Source organism: Myotis yumanensis, unplaced genomic scaffold (genome assembly GCF_028538775.1).
Source record: "Myotis yumanensis isolate MYYU_CA2020_CCGP unplaced genomic scaffold, mMyoYum1.0.hap1 SCAF_1, whole genome shotgun sequence".
Lineage (NCBI taxonomy): Eukaryota > Metazoa > Chordata > Mammalia > Chiroptera > Vespertilionidae > Myotis > Myotis yumanensis.
Window position 1 is genome coordinate 64,791,945 of NW_027223752.1, and position 15,230 is coordinate 64,807,174.

Below are 15,230 nucleotides of genomic sequence, written 5' to 3' on the forward strand. Positions count from 1 at the left end.
GGATATCTTACAGAATCTCTTATTTGTCACCATTTTATGAAGGTCAGCAGAAAATAATGGCTTGAACATTAGTTTCTCATGTTATAAAGATCTTGGAACATGATTTAGCAAATTAAAAAATAACACTTTTGTGTGTTTTAATATATTTTTACTGATTTCAGAGAGGGAGAGAGAAATAGAAACATCAGTGATGAGAGAGAATCATTGATCAGCTGCCTTCTGCACACCCCCTTTTGGGTACTGAGCCTGCAACCTAGGCATGTGCCCTAATTGGGAATCAAACTGTGACCTCCTGGTTCATAGGTCAGTACTCAGCCACTGAGCCACACTGTCTGGGCACTAACTTCTGTTTTTTAAAAATACTTTGAATTGATATAAACAGAGTATATAATCTAGTTTGAAAAAGAACTGATAGATCGATATAAGACCAGGACAAAAGAGTAGCTTTAGGGATTTGTGAGTTTAGTATAAAGGTTCTCACTTTGTCATTCATTGTGCATATAAGGAGCTGGGAGGTTATTTTTCTCTGAGACCGTTGTCCCAATAACTTATTGCTTGGCAAAGAAAATGTTGAGGATCTTTAAATAATAGATTTTTAAACACTATACCTCTTATAAGTCTGGGGCATTGTTTTCTATGCTGAATATGGTTTTCATGAAAATGAAATTTGATTGTACAGTTGAGGCTTCTAAAAGAAACATGATGTGTTTAATTATAAATAATTGGAAAGAGCCCCAAATTATCAATAGTAGGGGGGCACTAATACTATTAATATAATAAGATAATGACATATATTATTGTATATTCATGTGATGGAATGCTATGTCAGCATTTCAAACCATGCTTCTAAAGAATATTAAGTGATATGAACAACTCTTGGTAACTTCTATTGGTCAGGGCTCTTGGATAAGGGACACAAATACATGTCAAACTAGTTTAAATGAGAAAGAGCATATATAGGCTCAAATCACCAGAAAATAAAGGTATGGTTGGATTCACAGGCTCAGGTGATGGTGCTACATCTTTTACTGTGTCCATCTTTCTTCTTGGGCTGCTTTCTTCACTATGTTGGCTAATTGCCTTCACAGTATATAAGATGTAATGTGGCATTTTCCTGGTATAACCCCAAAGATAAGAGGATGTTCTATTCTAGCTCTAATGGGGAAATCCCAGGAAGGTCTCTATGGCCTTCTGTGAACACTGCCTCACTGTAGAGAGGGAGATGGGTTGCTCTGTCTCCTCTGTAGGAGGAGTGCTGTCATTTAAAATCTTTACCTGGTAGGGGAAAGGTTAGTTAATGCTGTGCACATAGTGAATATATCTCCATCATAAATATATAATTTGTATTACAGTGTTATTGGGAGGGAATAAAATTCATTTTGTTGAGTGGGGGAAAATATGGAAAAATATCTGAAAAGTGTCAGAAAATTAAAATTTGTCCATTTCTTAAAAACATTTCACAGTGAACCTATATTACTTTTATTGCTGGGAGGAGAGGGGACAGGTTGCAGAGTACAAATGATAAACACAAATTTTACTTTGATCTTGGGAGACCACACAGTGATTTTTGTCATTGCTCAAAAATTTTTTAATTTGTCTTAGAAATTGTTCCATGTAAGTATCCAAAAAGCTTACTTTTTTCTTTTTACAGCTGCATTACTTGTATGGATATCGCATACTTTAACCATTAGTTCCCTTTTAATAAAAATTTGGCCGCCCTAGCCAGTTTGGCTCACTGGATAGAGCGTCGGCCTGGGGACTGAAGGGTCCCAGGTTCAATTCCGGTCAAGGGCATGTATCTTGGTTGCAAGCACATCCCCAGTAGGAGGTGTGCAGGAGGCAGCTGGTTGATGCTTGTCTCTCATCGATGTATCTAACTCTCTATCCCTCTCCCTTCCTCGCTGTAAAAAATCAATAAAATATATATTAAATAAATAAATAAAAACTAGTGAGATGTATACTACTATTTTAAAAGAATTGGCCTGTTTTCTTTTGCTGTTATAAACAATGTGCAGCCCCCCCCCCCCCCCCCCTCCGCCGCCTTTAACTTCAGCTGTAGCCAGGTCTTGTCCTATTTTTGTAAGTGTTGAAAATTATATTCAGAGTCACTTCTGATAAGTTGGGCCATCAAACTGAATGATTCTGTTTTAGGTAGAAACATCTAATTAATGAAGTGAGTTTTCTTGAGAATTTCAGAAGTATTTATTATCCATGTCAGTAAATAATTTTACTACCTCTTTAAATAGAAGTTTTGGTGCATTTTTAAAAAGGCCTATTACATTACTTCATAAGTATACCCTGTATAATGAAATTAGAGAGATTCAAACAAGGATAACTAAAAACATAGGAATGGGAGATAGTTCTTACATGCTAAGAATAAGATAAACTTAAATCTTTTCATTCACTCCTAACTTAAATATGTAAACTCTGAATACTAAACAGAGTGAATTTACAATCATATACTGTATCTCAAAATGAAAATATAGACCTCAGAGGGAATTAGAAACTTCCTGTAGCGTTCCACCCCCACATTTGGAGTGTTAGTGACTTACTTAAATTTATACAACAAATTAGTGGGAGAGTCAGAACTAGAGTGTAGCCTTGCCAGAGTGGCTCAGTGGTTGAGTGTCAACCTATGAATTAGAAGGTCATGGTTCAATTCCTGGTCAGGGCACATGCGCTGGTTTGGGGTTCAATTCCCAGTGGGGGGGCAAGCCGATCAGTGATTCACATCATTGATGTTTCTATCTTTCTCTACCTCACCCTTCCTCTCTGAAATCAATTTATATATACACACACACATACTAGAGTATAGTCCAGGTCTAATGACTTTTATGATGTCTTTGGGGGAAATTTAATTTGAAGACTGAAAGTTTAGGACAAATATTCTAAAAGAATATTCTAATTAACACCATTGATAACGAATTAAGACACATTAACTTGAGTGAAATTTTTTTAAAGTTTGGATAACTTTATGAATGGCTAAATCATAAATGACTGCCTAGCACAGTGATGGCGAACCTTTTGAGCTCGGCGTGTCAGCATTTTGAAAACCCCTGACTTAACTCTGGTGCCATGTTACATAGAAATTTTTTGATATTTGCAACCATAGTAAAACAAAGACTTATATTTTTGATATTTATTTTACATATTTAAATGCCATTTAACAAAGAAAAATCAACCAAAAAAATGAGTTTGCGTGTCACCTTTGACATGCGTGTCATAGGTTCGCCATCACTGGCCTAGTCCTTATGGATAACTAGAGGCCCAGTGCATGAAATTTGTGCACTTGGGGGTCCCTCAGCCCAGCCTGCATCCTCTCGCAGTCCAGGAGCCCACTGGGGATGTCCCACAGGGAGTGGACCTAAGCCGCCAGTTGGACATCCTTAGCACTGCCGCAGAGGTGGGAGAGGTTCCCATCACCGCCGCTGCGCTCACCAGCTGTGAGCTGGGCTTCTGGCTGAGGGAGAGTGCACAGACCACCAGAGGGCAGCTCCTGCATTGAGCATATGCCCCTTGGTGGTCAGTGAGCGTCATAGCAACCGATCGTTCTGCTGTTTGGTTGATTTGCATGTTAGCCTTTTATTATATAGGAGGATAGGATGGGACATTACCCTTCACCTGTGTGCCCAGCATCTAGTACAGCTTATCTAGCTGTAGTCAATGGTGACTCTTGTTTTCCTAGAGCACATTCTTAAGAAATCTGTTGGCAACAGACACAGGAATAAGTAGGTGAACTTGGAGCTGACCCTGTTCAGCAGTGGCTACATTCCGACATCTGCTGGCTATTGTGTGTTGTGTTATTTTGGAACATTCAGCCACTTTTCATTTCAATTATGCAAACGCTTCATTGGGCATTTTGTAGTATATCAGGCTCGGGATACCAAGATGAGGAAGAAAAAGTTTCTGCTTTTGAGAAGTTCATGGCAGTTCAGGTGAGGGGTGGGAACAACATACACACAAGGCATCAAGTTGGAGAGATGAGTGTCATGTAGAAGCTTGACTAAGAAGATTTAGTTTGCTAAGAAGAGTTGAAGAAAGAATCACAAAGTAAACCCTGATTAATATGTTTTCTAGGAGTGTTAGAGCAGAGTAGTATCATAGGAGAAAAGTGGGAAGTTTGTTTGGAGGGGAGGTGGTTTAGAATTCCTAGGAGAGAGAACATTTGATGCCAAAGCACAGATTTTAAATTCTGTGGCATATTTGAGAAAGGAAGAATAGATTTGGGTGGTGTGGATGGATCACAGATTGCTTTGAGGGAGCTGTCAGGACATGAGTTATTATATAAGTAGGTTGGAACTATTAAGTGTGTTGTTTTTTAATATCTTTAACAATGTTCAAGTGCTTGTTTCTCTTTCAAATATTGCTTAAATTCTTTTTTGTTTTTTAAAGCATTCTTAATATATTGAATAAAATTTCAGTTTCTTTTTTTAAAAACATTTTATTTAACTTTTACAAATTATGGTTATTTCCTATTCTGATATAAGGGAATTCTGTTTGGCCACATTTCCTTAATGCTTTTCCTATATTTCCTATTCTAACTAATGACACTGTAGTTATTAAAGATAACTTTCCTTTATCTTGTGTCCATGTGCTGGGTCCTTTTTAGTTTACATTCTCAACATCTTCTATATTAATTCTATTCCCTTCCTTTCCCCCCCCCCCCCCCCCCCCCATTTACTATTGGGAAGCAGACCTCCATCATCTCTTGGCCAGACTGCTGTAGGAGTATCCAGTGGACTACTTCATTGCTACATAAGTTCTCTTCCTAAAACACAAATCTGATTATTTACCTGTAAAATCTTTTAATAGCTCTGCATTTGATTTAAACTCCTTGCTAGACTTCTATAGCCCTGTTTCTCTGTTCTATACACCAGTTTATCCCTCATCAACTCATTATACAGAGCCTGTTCTTCAGCCCAGACTATCCATGGTTCTTCCAAATATGCAGTGCCATTTCAAGCTTCCGTGCCTTTGCATACCTTAATCGCTGTGTTTCAGATGCCCTTCCTCATTCATCCCTGGCAACTCTTATTCATACTTTTAGAGCTGGTTCAGGTAACTTTTCCTTTCTCTAGCTCACTCAAGATTAGTTGATTACTCCTTTTTTGAGCTGCCACTGTACCTAGTATGTGTCTTTGTTACTGCTTTTATTGTGTTATATTGCTGGATTTTTGCATATTGGTCTCAGAGTAGTTTGAGAGGAGGAAGACTTAATTTGCATTTGTCTGAGCAACTTGTACCTCATTGTGGGTATATACTAAAGATCAGTATCATTGAGTATAAATAATAGAAATCTAAACAGAATGAAGACTTTTCAAAATGTCATCAGTTTAAAAATCATGATAGTGTAATAACTGAAAAGTAGTTTGCTGTAATACACATCTTACATTGATGGTGTGATTCACTGAGCCACAAATGACAGATTAATGGTGTCATGGAGGCTGGTTCAAACCATATGAACATGATGTTGCAGATCAAAACAGGAGACTCCCCAATTATGAGAAGCCAATCAGTTACATCAGTTGTGCCAATTCTTGCGTATTTATACATTGAAGCAATAACATTGAAGAGTTGAATTGCAATTATGCAAAAAATATACATTCAATTTCTTAATCTATACGATATGAAAAACCAAAAGAATATATTCACAAAATGTTGGATTAAGTCGTATCTCGGTTAATGTGATTTCAAGGAGTTAAAGCATCTAAAATTTTAAAATATCATTAGTCTGAAGCCAGTCAGGTTCCAGAAGTTTAGGTAGCTAGTCTTGCACTGTAAGAGGCATTCAGTGATTTAATAGAAAGGCACGCTGGTAGACATGGTAGCAAATGTAAAGGTTCTGGTCTTCAACAACGTTATAATCATTTCACCAACCACCAGGTAATAGAAGTTAACCTTTTTAGTTCCTAAAATATTTTTAATTTCCCCTTTGCTGACAGCTCCACATCCTACTACCATCATGTGTACCTCTCAGCTTGTGTCTCTTTTCTCCTATCCTGGCCTAGTTGTTTTTTCTAATCTGTTAGGGATAAGACACCAAAATAAATGGGCTTTGAGTGAGAGTCCAGATTCTTAGACTTTGAATTCGATATAAATAAATAAAATTTTACTTCCATGTTCAAGGGTGAATTCTGAAGATTTGGGTTTCAAAAAAGTCATCTTCTGGTTGAGCTAGCTATTGCTGTATGTTATTGAATAGTTAACTAGAGAATAAATGATTTCCAGCCCGGCTGGTGTGGCTCAGTTGGTTGAGCGTCATCCCATTTACCAGGAAGTCACAGATGCGATTCCTGGTCAGGGCACATGCCTAGGCTGCAGGCTCAATCCCCGGTAGGAGGTGTGCAGGAAGCAGCTAATCGATGTTTCTATTTCTCCCTTCCTGTCTCTGAAATCACTAAAAACATTATTTTTTTTAAAAAGAAAAATTATTTCCAAAGGTGTAGAGTAGGTTTTATAGATCTGATTCTTTATCCTAAGTCTTTCTTAAAGAGGCAATACATACTTACACTATAATGATACACAGTAGTTAACTAGATTAAGAGGGGTGGAAAGAGAAGGTAGTGGCACGTAGAGATGAGAAAGAGTTGGCCACTTGTGAGGTAAGGGTACAGTGGTTGCAGCAAAATGAGTGAGGGAGAGTTTGCTATATGGTTGGATGTATAGTCAGGAGTCACATATTGATGACTTTTGAACTTGATTTTAAGAGCAATGGAAAGCCATTTTTAAGAAGAGGAATGAGATAATTTACATTTTATGAAGATTATTCTGGCTGTTTACCATGGCAAGATTGGAATTTAAAGGTTAACAAAGAGCCCTAGTCGGTTTGGTGCAGTGGATAGAGCGTAGGCCTGCAGGCTGAAGGGTCCTGGGCTGCGGGCTTGATTCCCCAGTAGGGGGAGGGCAGGAGACAGCGGATCAATGAGCCTGTCTCATCATTGATGTTTCTCTCTCTCCCTCGCCATTTCTCTCTGAAATCAATAAAAAAAAAAAAATGTATTTTTTTTGAAAAAGAGTGAGTTTTATGGTATAAGAATTGTATCTTAATAAAGCTGTTATGTTTAAAAAATAAAAAAAATAAATGTTAGCAAAGAAAGTGGAAAGGCTTTTATAGTTTGTGGAGAGTTGAATGTGGCTTGGTAGGTGAGGGGGGTGGCAAGGGAAAGGGGGAAGTGGATAGATTATGATGAAGGTAGAATCAATAAGGGCTTTTTATGTTTCACCAATATGATTGCTTTTAGTTCTTTAGTTTCCTCCCGATATGCTGTTTTGTATCTGCTGTTCTTTTTCCCCCTCTCCTGTTTTGTCTAGCAGGCAAACTCCCATTAATCTTTCAAAACCTCGTTCAGAAGCTATCATTTGATGTGCAAGTTGGCTTTTCATTCTTTTTTAATTGCTTTTTTGTTTGATCAGTTTCATTGTAGTCAAACCTAGATTATAGGGTTAAGAAATGAATGATTGATCATGAAATTTATTCACTACCCCAAATTTGACCTCATCCCTAAGTGTTCCAAAGGGTTTTCATATCAATTTAAACATAACTAAGTTGCTGTTCTTAAACCTGTGAGTCTGAGGGCCAGTGCTTCATGTCCTTACACAAAGAAATAATTATCCTCCAGAGGGCGCATATTACAAAGTCACTGTGGTCAGATAAAACTGGTTTTATACTAACATCAAACATGCCCCTCTATCTACTGGTCACAGGAGAAAAATCATGTTTATGTATTTTTTAGCTTTCTAACACTACACTCAGAATATACCTTTTTTCATTCTTGTGCCTTTATGAAAAATTATAGAATTTTCTATAAATATCTAAAAAAAAATATTAACTGTATTTGAATTTAGAAATAACTCTACAATACTGTTCTTATCATTCTGTGTTTACTTTCTGGTACTATTCTTTTTTTTTCTTTTTTTTTAATCTTTATTGTTGAAAATATTACATACATCCCCTTTTTTCTCCCTTGACCCCTTATAAACCACCCCCACCCCAACCCTCCACCACCCTATTTATTTTCCGTGTCCATGGGTTATACATATATGTACACAAGTTCTTTGATTGATTTCTTCCCACCACTCCCCCACCCCTGCCTTCCCTCTGAGATTCGACAGGCTGTTGTTCCATGCTTCTATGTTTCTGGATCTATTTTGTTCGTTAGATTCCACATATGAGTGAGATCATGTGATACTTGTATTTCTCTGACTGGCCTATTTCACTTAGCATAATACTCTCCAGGTCCCTTTATGCTGTCTCAAGGGGTAAGAGATCCTTCTTTTTTACTGCTGCATAGTATTCCATGGTGTAGATGTACCACCGCTTTTTTATCCACTCATCTACTGATGGGCACTTGAGCTGTTTCCAGATCTTAGCCATTGTAAATTGTGCTGCTATGAACAAAGGGGTGCATACATTCTTTCTGATTGGTGTTTTGGGTTTCTTAGGATATATTCCTAGAAGTGGGGTCACTGGGTCAAATGGCAGTTCCATATTTAATTTTTTGAGGACACGCCATACTGTTTTCCATAATGGCTGCACCAGTCTGCATTCCTACCAGCAGTATATTAGGATTCCCTTTTTTCCATATCCTCACCAGAACTTGTCCAAGTTGAGTATCTGGGAACTGGGTTTTGTTTTGTTTGAATTTGTCTTTATTATTGAAAGTATTACAGATGCCCCCTGTCATTCCCCCAGTTGACCCCCTCCTCTTCGCTCCCATCCCTTCCCTAGGCCTTCCCTGAACTATTGTCTGACCATGGGCTATGCATATATAAGTTCATTGGCTAATCTTTTCCTGCCCCACCCCTCTCCCCCTTCCCTCTGAAATACGTCAATCTGTAGGATGTTTCAATGTCTGGGTCTTTTTTGTTCATCAGTTTATTTTGTTTATTGGATTCCACATATAAATGAGATCATGTGATACTTGTCTTTCTCTGACTTGTTTTGTTTTTACTAGTAAACTTGTATATACTGCTCCCCAAAATAGTTGTTTTACTCCAACTTACCTTTCGGCTTTATTGTTTTAAGTACTAGGAACTGAAGATATGTGATGAAAGTCACATAAAATTACACAAATTCATTTTGTTGTACTTATTTTGATTTGTTATAAAGGTAGTTAAAATACATTAATATAACTGAATAGCTGTTTAGTAATCTGGAATGCCCGTAAGGCAAATATTCTTATTAACATATTCACCAATAGACTACTCTGTCATACACAAATTATCCTGGGTAGTTAGATGTGGTTGGATGATGAAATTTAGACTTAGGGAGTAGAGAAGTTTAGATTATGGAACTAAAGATGAATAATTAGCACTTATGTAGATTTTTACCGAGTTCCATGGCTAACAAAAGGTCAGTTTACAGAATTGAGGGCCATTAACCAATATTATTTCTTTGCACTTTGCTTTTGTGTTGGTTCTATGGAAATTGTATTTTTGATGTGAAAGAAATGATTTTATTGTACTATCCACTTGATTTTGGCTTTTCCCCTAGTTTTTAAAATAATGGTTAAATACCTAGGGCATTTTACCTCTATACCCAAGGTTGTTATGTTGTGTATAATTGTATGATTTTTCTATCTTTACTTTTTAGTGTAGTTGTGTGGGTTCCTTTTTCTTTTTTTTTTTTTTTTTCATTTTAACATCTGTTGTTTCTTTTTCAAATACACAGGAATACTCTGAAGATAGTAACTCCGAGCCAAATGTGGATTTGGAAAATCAGTACTATAATTCCAAAGCGTTAAAGGAAGATGACCCAAAAGCAGCATTAAGCAGTTTCCAGAAGGTTCATATTTTTTCTGGTTGATTCTGTGTCTTAAAGCTTATTTTTTAAAATGATGTCTTAGATCAAATAAGTTCCAAATGATTTTACCTCAGAAATGTGTGTTGGATACTTAGTGATAATCCTGTAAAATGTTTGCATTATGCAGCACAAGAATATATTTCTAAAGGGCTATTCTGTGGTTGTTTTTTCCATTCTAGCTTCTATAGAGCCAGGGATATTGTCCTGAAAAGTTACTATGGTTCTGGTAAGGGAACCAACATGATTATCAGTAGATATTATCCCTGCAATCTTGTTCTTTTGGGTACAGATTACATAGGTGTAGTTTCACTATTAAATAATGTGATTTCTTGACTAATGATACACTTTTGGATTATTCATACCAACGGATAATAGACTATGGAAAAATAATTCTTCTGGAACTGTATAATAATCAAGAAGTAGTTATTAATCTTTTGATGAAGGAACTTTAAAATAAACTCCTTAAGTAAGCATTTTAAGATTATTTCTTTTTAATCCTTTAAAATTATATTGAAAAATGGAATTCTTGGGGAAATATTTTTCTTGCATATGATGTAAAATAAATTTGAAATTTAGACATTGAATGTCTTTAGAAAATAACAGTATTAAGTTAGACTAAGAATTTCTTCTTTTTTTAGGTTTTGGAACTTGAAGGTGAAAAGGGAGAATGGGGCTTTAAAGCACTGAAACAAATGATTAAGATTAACTTCAAGTTGGTAAGATTTGTTTTGAGAGGAATTGAACTAATAAGTTTTAAAATAAATTCTGTAGGTAAAAACCTCATGCAACAAAATACCATTATATCTACTTCTTTAAAATAACTGTTTATATGTTCCCATATTTAGGCAAGTTTTCATTTGTGACTACAATAATACTAAGTTTTTAAAAAGTTCTGCATAGCATACACAGTTTTTTGTTTTTTAAAGAAAACTTATCCTTTAGGTACATGGGCAATATTTGGCTGCATTATTAATAAGAGTAATTTCCCCACAAACTATTAGCATTTATTTTCGAATTTTAACATTCTACTTTTTATTACAAAGAGTTCATCTTCCACTGATTAGGGCCAGAACCTTAGCATTATTCTTGACTTCTCTCTGTATCTCTCAGCTTGCAAATAATTTGTTGGTAAATCTAAGTTATTGGTGGATTTATAGCTCTTCAAAATAGATCTTGTTTTCTGTTCTGTCCCTGTTGTTTGGCCTCTTTGCTGTTCCTCATGTCCTCTAAGCACACTCCTGTGTAAATGCTGGACTTGCTCTTTTCTCTGCCCCAAATGTTCCTCACAGATAGCCAGCCATATTGCTATTTTCATCATTTGATCAAGTCTCCACTCAATGTCATCATATATCAGGATGTTCTTCCCCTGGCCACCCTCTATAAAATAGCATACTTCCCATCATCATTTATTTTCATCTTACCCTGCTGTTTTTCTTCTTTGCATGCATCGCCACTGATCTGTTTACTTATTTATTACTTTTATGTGACCCCCACCCAATCCATAGGGTGAAAGTTCCATGAGAACAGGACTTCATTTTATTCATTGTTATATTCCTAGCACCTATCATAGTGACTGGCATTCAGTAGGTGCTCAAATATTTTGTTGACTGAATGGGGATGGGGCCTAAACCGGCAGTTGGACATCCCCTGAGAGGTTCCGGATTGCGAGAGGGCGCAGGCCGGGTTGATGAACCACCACCACCCCACCCCACCGCCCATGCATGAATCCATGCCTCTAGTCTTTCAAGAATGCAGAGTAAAAGTGGAGGGGAAAGGAAGCAGTTAGTAGATGAGAGAACTAGGTACAGATATGATATTTATCTTAAGATCACTAAGGGGAGAGGAACTTTTGAGGAAAAGATAAAATGGAGCTTAGATTAGAAAGCAGAGGTAAGCACTTGCCTCTATAGCAAATGGACAGCTGATAACCTGTTACCACTTTCTTTTTTTCCATGTCTCTGTCTTTATGGTATGCCTCCTCTCTCCACATTAGCTTCTCTATCCCATCTCTCTGAAATTGAACTCCCTAAATTGATTAGTGCCTATCCAGTTAACTTCACTAATCTTGCATCCTGCTCTTTTTGGTGTACTCTTACTCCGGCATCATCACCCACCTCCATGATATCTACAAAAACTATCCACAAAATATTTTAGCTCAATTTCTTCCCCCAAAATATAAGGACTGTTCAAAATATGCTAAGTGTTATTAAGTATACTGTATGTTGTATTTACGTATAGTTATGGAACCTTAGCCAGTATGGCTCAATTGGTTGAGCATCATCCTGTGCACCAACAGGTTGCTGGTTCGAAGTACATGCTCAGTTGCAGGCTCAATCCCTGGTAGGTAGGGGGCATGCAGTAAGCAGCTGATTAATGTTTCTCTCCCTCTCTCTGTGTAAAAACCAATTTTAAAATATTTTTTAAAAATAAGTATAGTGGGAAAATATGTTTCATTTGCCCTTTTATAGTTCTGCTATGATATTTTCAAAGTATCTCTGTATTGCACAAAGCCCCTGTGTTTTCTTTCCATTTATTGTTTGTGAAAATATTTACTACATTTAAATCAGTAACTTAGAGGGCTATGGAAGAAGCAGCAGATATCTCAAGGTATAGAGATTTTGATTAAATTATTATAGTGACATTAGGGATGCGATGTTTAACTCTTAAGATTCTGTGATTTGAAATAATACCAAGAAACCCTATAGAAATTCTGTTACTGTTATTAAAGAAATCTGCTATCTTAGCAACTAAGAGTGATTTAATTTTTGAACCCATTTAATCATATCCTACCCACAGGGCTTGATTTCACCATTGTACCTAGAACCAAGATAGAAAGCAAGTAAGGGAAAGGATTATTTATATTTTATGTTATTTTGCCTACTTTCCTCTTCTACATTTTGTTTGTTCTACATACGTTAAGGTTTATATGAGTAGTTTCAGCTTCCATTCCTGCCCCTTCATTTTCAGGTTGTTTCAGAATAGGACCCATTTGCTCTGTAGTGGTTTTGAGCAGTAAAAAGTTGGAAGATTCATTACCAACTGCTGTGTGTATTCATCATAGCAGATAAAACCGATTTTCTGAATCTTTCCTCAATCTTTAGTTACAGTAATAATTTTTGAACAGTGAACTTCATTCAAAGTAATGGCATAAGAAAATGAAATCAAAACCTTTTTGTTAAAATCCTATTTCAAGATATGATCTCAAAATTGGGACAGTCATATTTTTATTTTATTTTTTTTGTCACAAGATACATTCTGTTATTACTTATTAGCAACTTACTAATAGGATGTTACTTATTATTTATCCCCACATGCTACTAGCATTCTTGGAAAGAGAAGTAGTTTGATATATAATGCTAAATCTTCTTCCATGTTCTATCCATTTTTCCATCCATCCCTACTACTATTTTCATTTTTGTAATTCAATTCTTGCTCAGAAGATCTTAGGGAGTTTTCTTATGTTTTCTTTTCTTGTCCTTTATGCTATATCCCAGAGCAGGACACAGTCATAAGCAGGAAAATTACAGTATCATTAGTTTATTCTTCACCCTAATAAATACATGTTTTTTTATTTCTCAAGGAAAAAATCATTATAATTGCCAGGGCTCCTTCTTCCTATGCTGGAAATTTCACTAGTGGTCTTTTACTTCTTCAGATCTTTCATATTTCCTGGAAATATGGAAATATTTCCACAGTATTGCAAATAGTGCTGCAAGGAATGGCAACAATAGCTACATCTACTTTTGAGTAGAGCCTTACATGGGAGAACTTTTCTTGATTGTGGGATGAATACCTGGGCTTGAAGAGATTCTTTCATTTCACATTTTAATGCAGAGTCAACCAATACTAGGGAGAAGAGAGACATAACTATTGTTAGAAAGCTTCCTGGTGAAGAGGATATAGCTGATAACTGCATAGCTGGTTCCCAAGACATTTTAAAAGTTTGATTTACTTATATTTTTTGGCTGATAATGTTTTAGTGGTTTTTATGACTTAAATAAGTGTTTGTTGCACAGCAAGGAACAAAATCTAAAATTTGAAAACTAAAAATTGTACTTGCCTGGCCGGTGTGGCTCAGTAGTTGAGCTTTGACCTATAAACCCAGAGGTCACCGTTTAATTGCTGGTCAGGGAACATGCCCAGGTTGCAGGCTTGATCCCCAGTAGGGGGCGTGCAGGAGGCAGCCAATCAATGGTTCTCTCTCATCATTGATGTTTCTATCTCTCCTTCCTCTCTGAAATCAATTAAAATATTTTTAAAAAATAAATTTTTTAAAAAATAAAAGTTGTACTTTTTCATAGGCTAACTTGATATTTTTGGTTCATGCATCTGAGTAATAATTTCAAATTTAAGTTAAAATGTTTATAGTGTTTCTGTCATAGTTTCTCTATCATAAAACTATTATTTTTCAGTTACACTGTAATATGTATTTTAATCATGTATACATATTTTAGTATATAAATGTGTCTAATAATGCATTTTTCTTCTCTCACAGACAAACTTTCCAGAAATGATGAACAGATATAAACAACTATTGACCTATATTCGAAGCGCAGTCACAAGAAATTACTCTGAAAAATCCATTAATTCTATCCTTGATTATATCTCCACTTCTAAACAGGTTAGATTCTGGTTTTCCTCTTGGTACCTCTCAGTGTGCTTATTATTTATATTAAGGACTTTATTCTTTTTTTTTTTAAGGCCTAGAAATTCCATGGAAGCATTTTTTTTATTATTATTAGTGTGCTTTTAAAATAATGTATACTGTTTTTTTTATTATGGCACTAATTATGTCATATTAAAAAGTATTAACTCTAGCTTAGTCTCCTTACATAATATCTTCACATGCTGACATAATCTGCACACAGTTTTTACCAGCTTATATTAGATTCCCCTTTACAGTTACTATCACAATTCCTTCTAAACTCCATCACCACTTCAGGCAGCCATCCTGAGCTACTTAAATACTTAATAGTGAATCATGGTTGATTTGTGTAGATTTGATTATAAAGATCCTTGATGGGAGAATCTGTATTCATATAGTTAGTGTTTGACATTACTCATTAGGTGTTTGTTCAAAAAATGCTTCTATAAAAAATGGGTGGATGGGTGGTGAAAAGAAGGGCTGTTGATAAAGAAACTACATTGAGCATTGGGAGTGATGGTGCTTTCATTATCCAAGATTTTGGTGAAAGCAATGGTGATTTTTATTGTATTGCTAAGATAATTTTTAATTGGATTATTTTTTCCTATTCTTTTAAGCATCATAGTCCTAAGTTTCAGATTTCTTACACTGGTATTTGAGTATAAGAAGTATTCTCTTTATCATTTAATATTTCTTAAAATATTTGATACTTTTTATATTCATAATAAAAAATGTTCATCGCAGAATCAACCTCTTTCATTCCATGTCTTCTACTAGATGTCA

At 35.8% G+C, this 15,230-nt stretch overlaps 1 protein-coding gene across 2 annotated transcripts in view; it reads left to right on the plus strand.

The window, feature by feature from the left end:
* COPS2 (COP9 signalosome subunit 2) overlaps positions 1–15,230 on the plus strand; it is a 31,575-nt gene that overhangs the window by 3,058 nt on the left and 13,287 nt on the right. For both annotated transcript variants that reach the window (XM_070423303.1, XM_070423310.1), the window contains exons 2-4: positions 9,671–9,784; positions 10,441–10,518; positions 14,298–14,423. In XM_070423303.1, the coding sequence (XP_070279404.1) occupies positions 9,671–9,784; positions 10,441–10,518; positions 14,298–14,423 (318 nt within the window). The remainder of the gene's footprint in view (positions 1–9,670; positions 9,785–10,440; positions 10,519–14,297; positions 14,424–15,230) is intronic.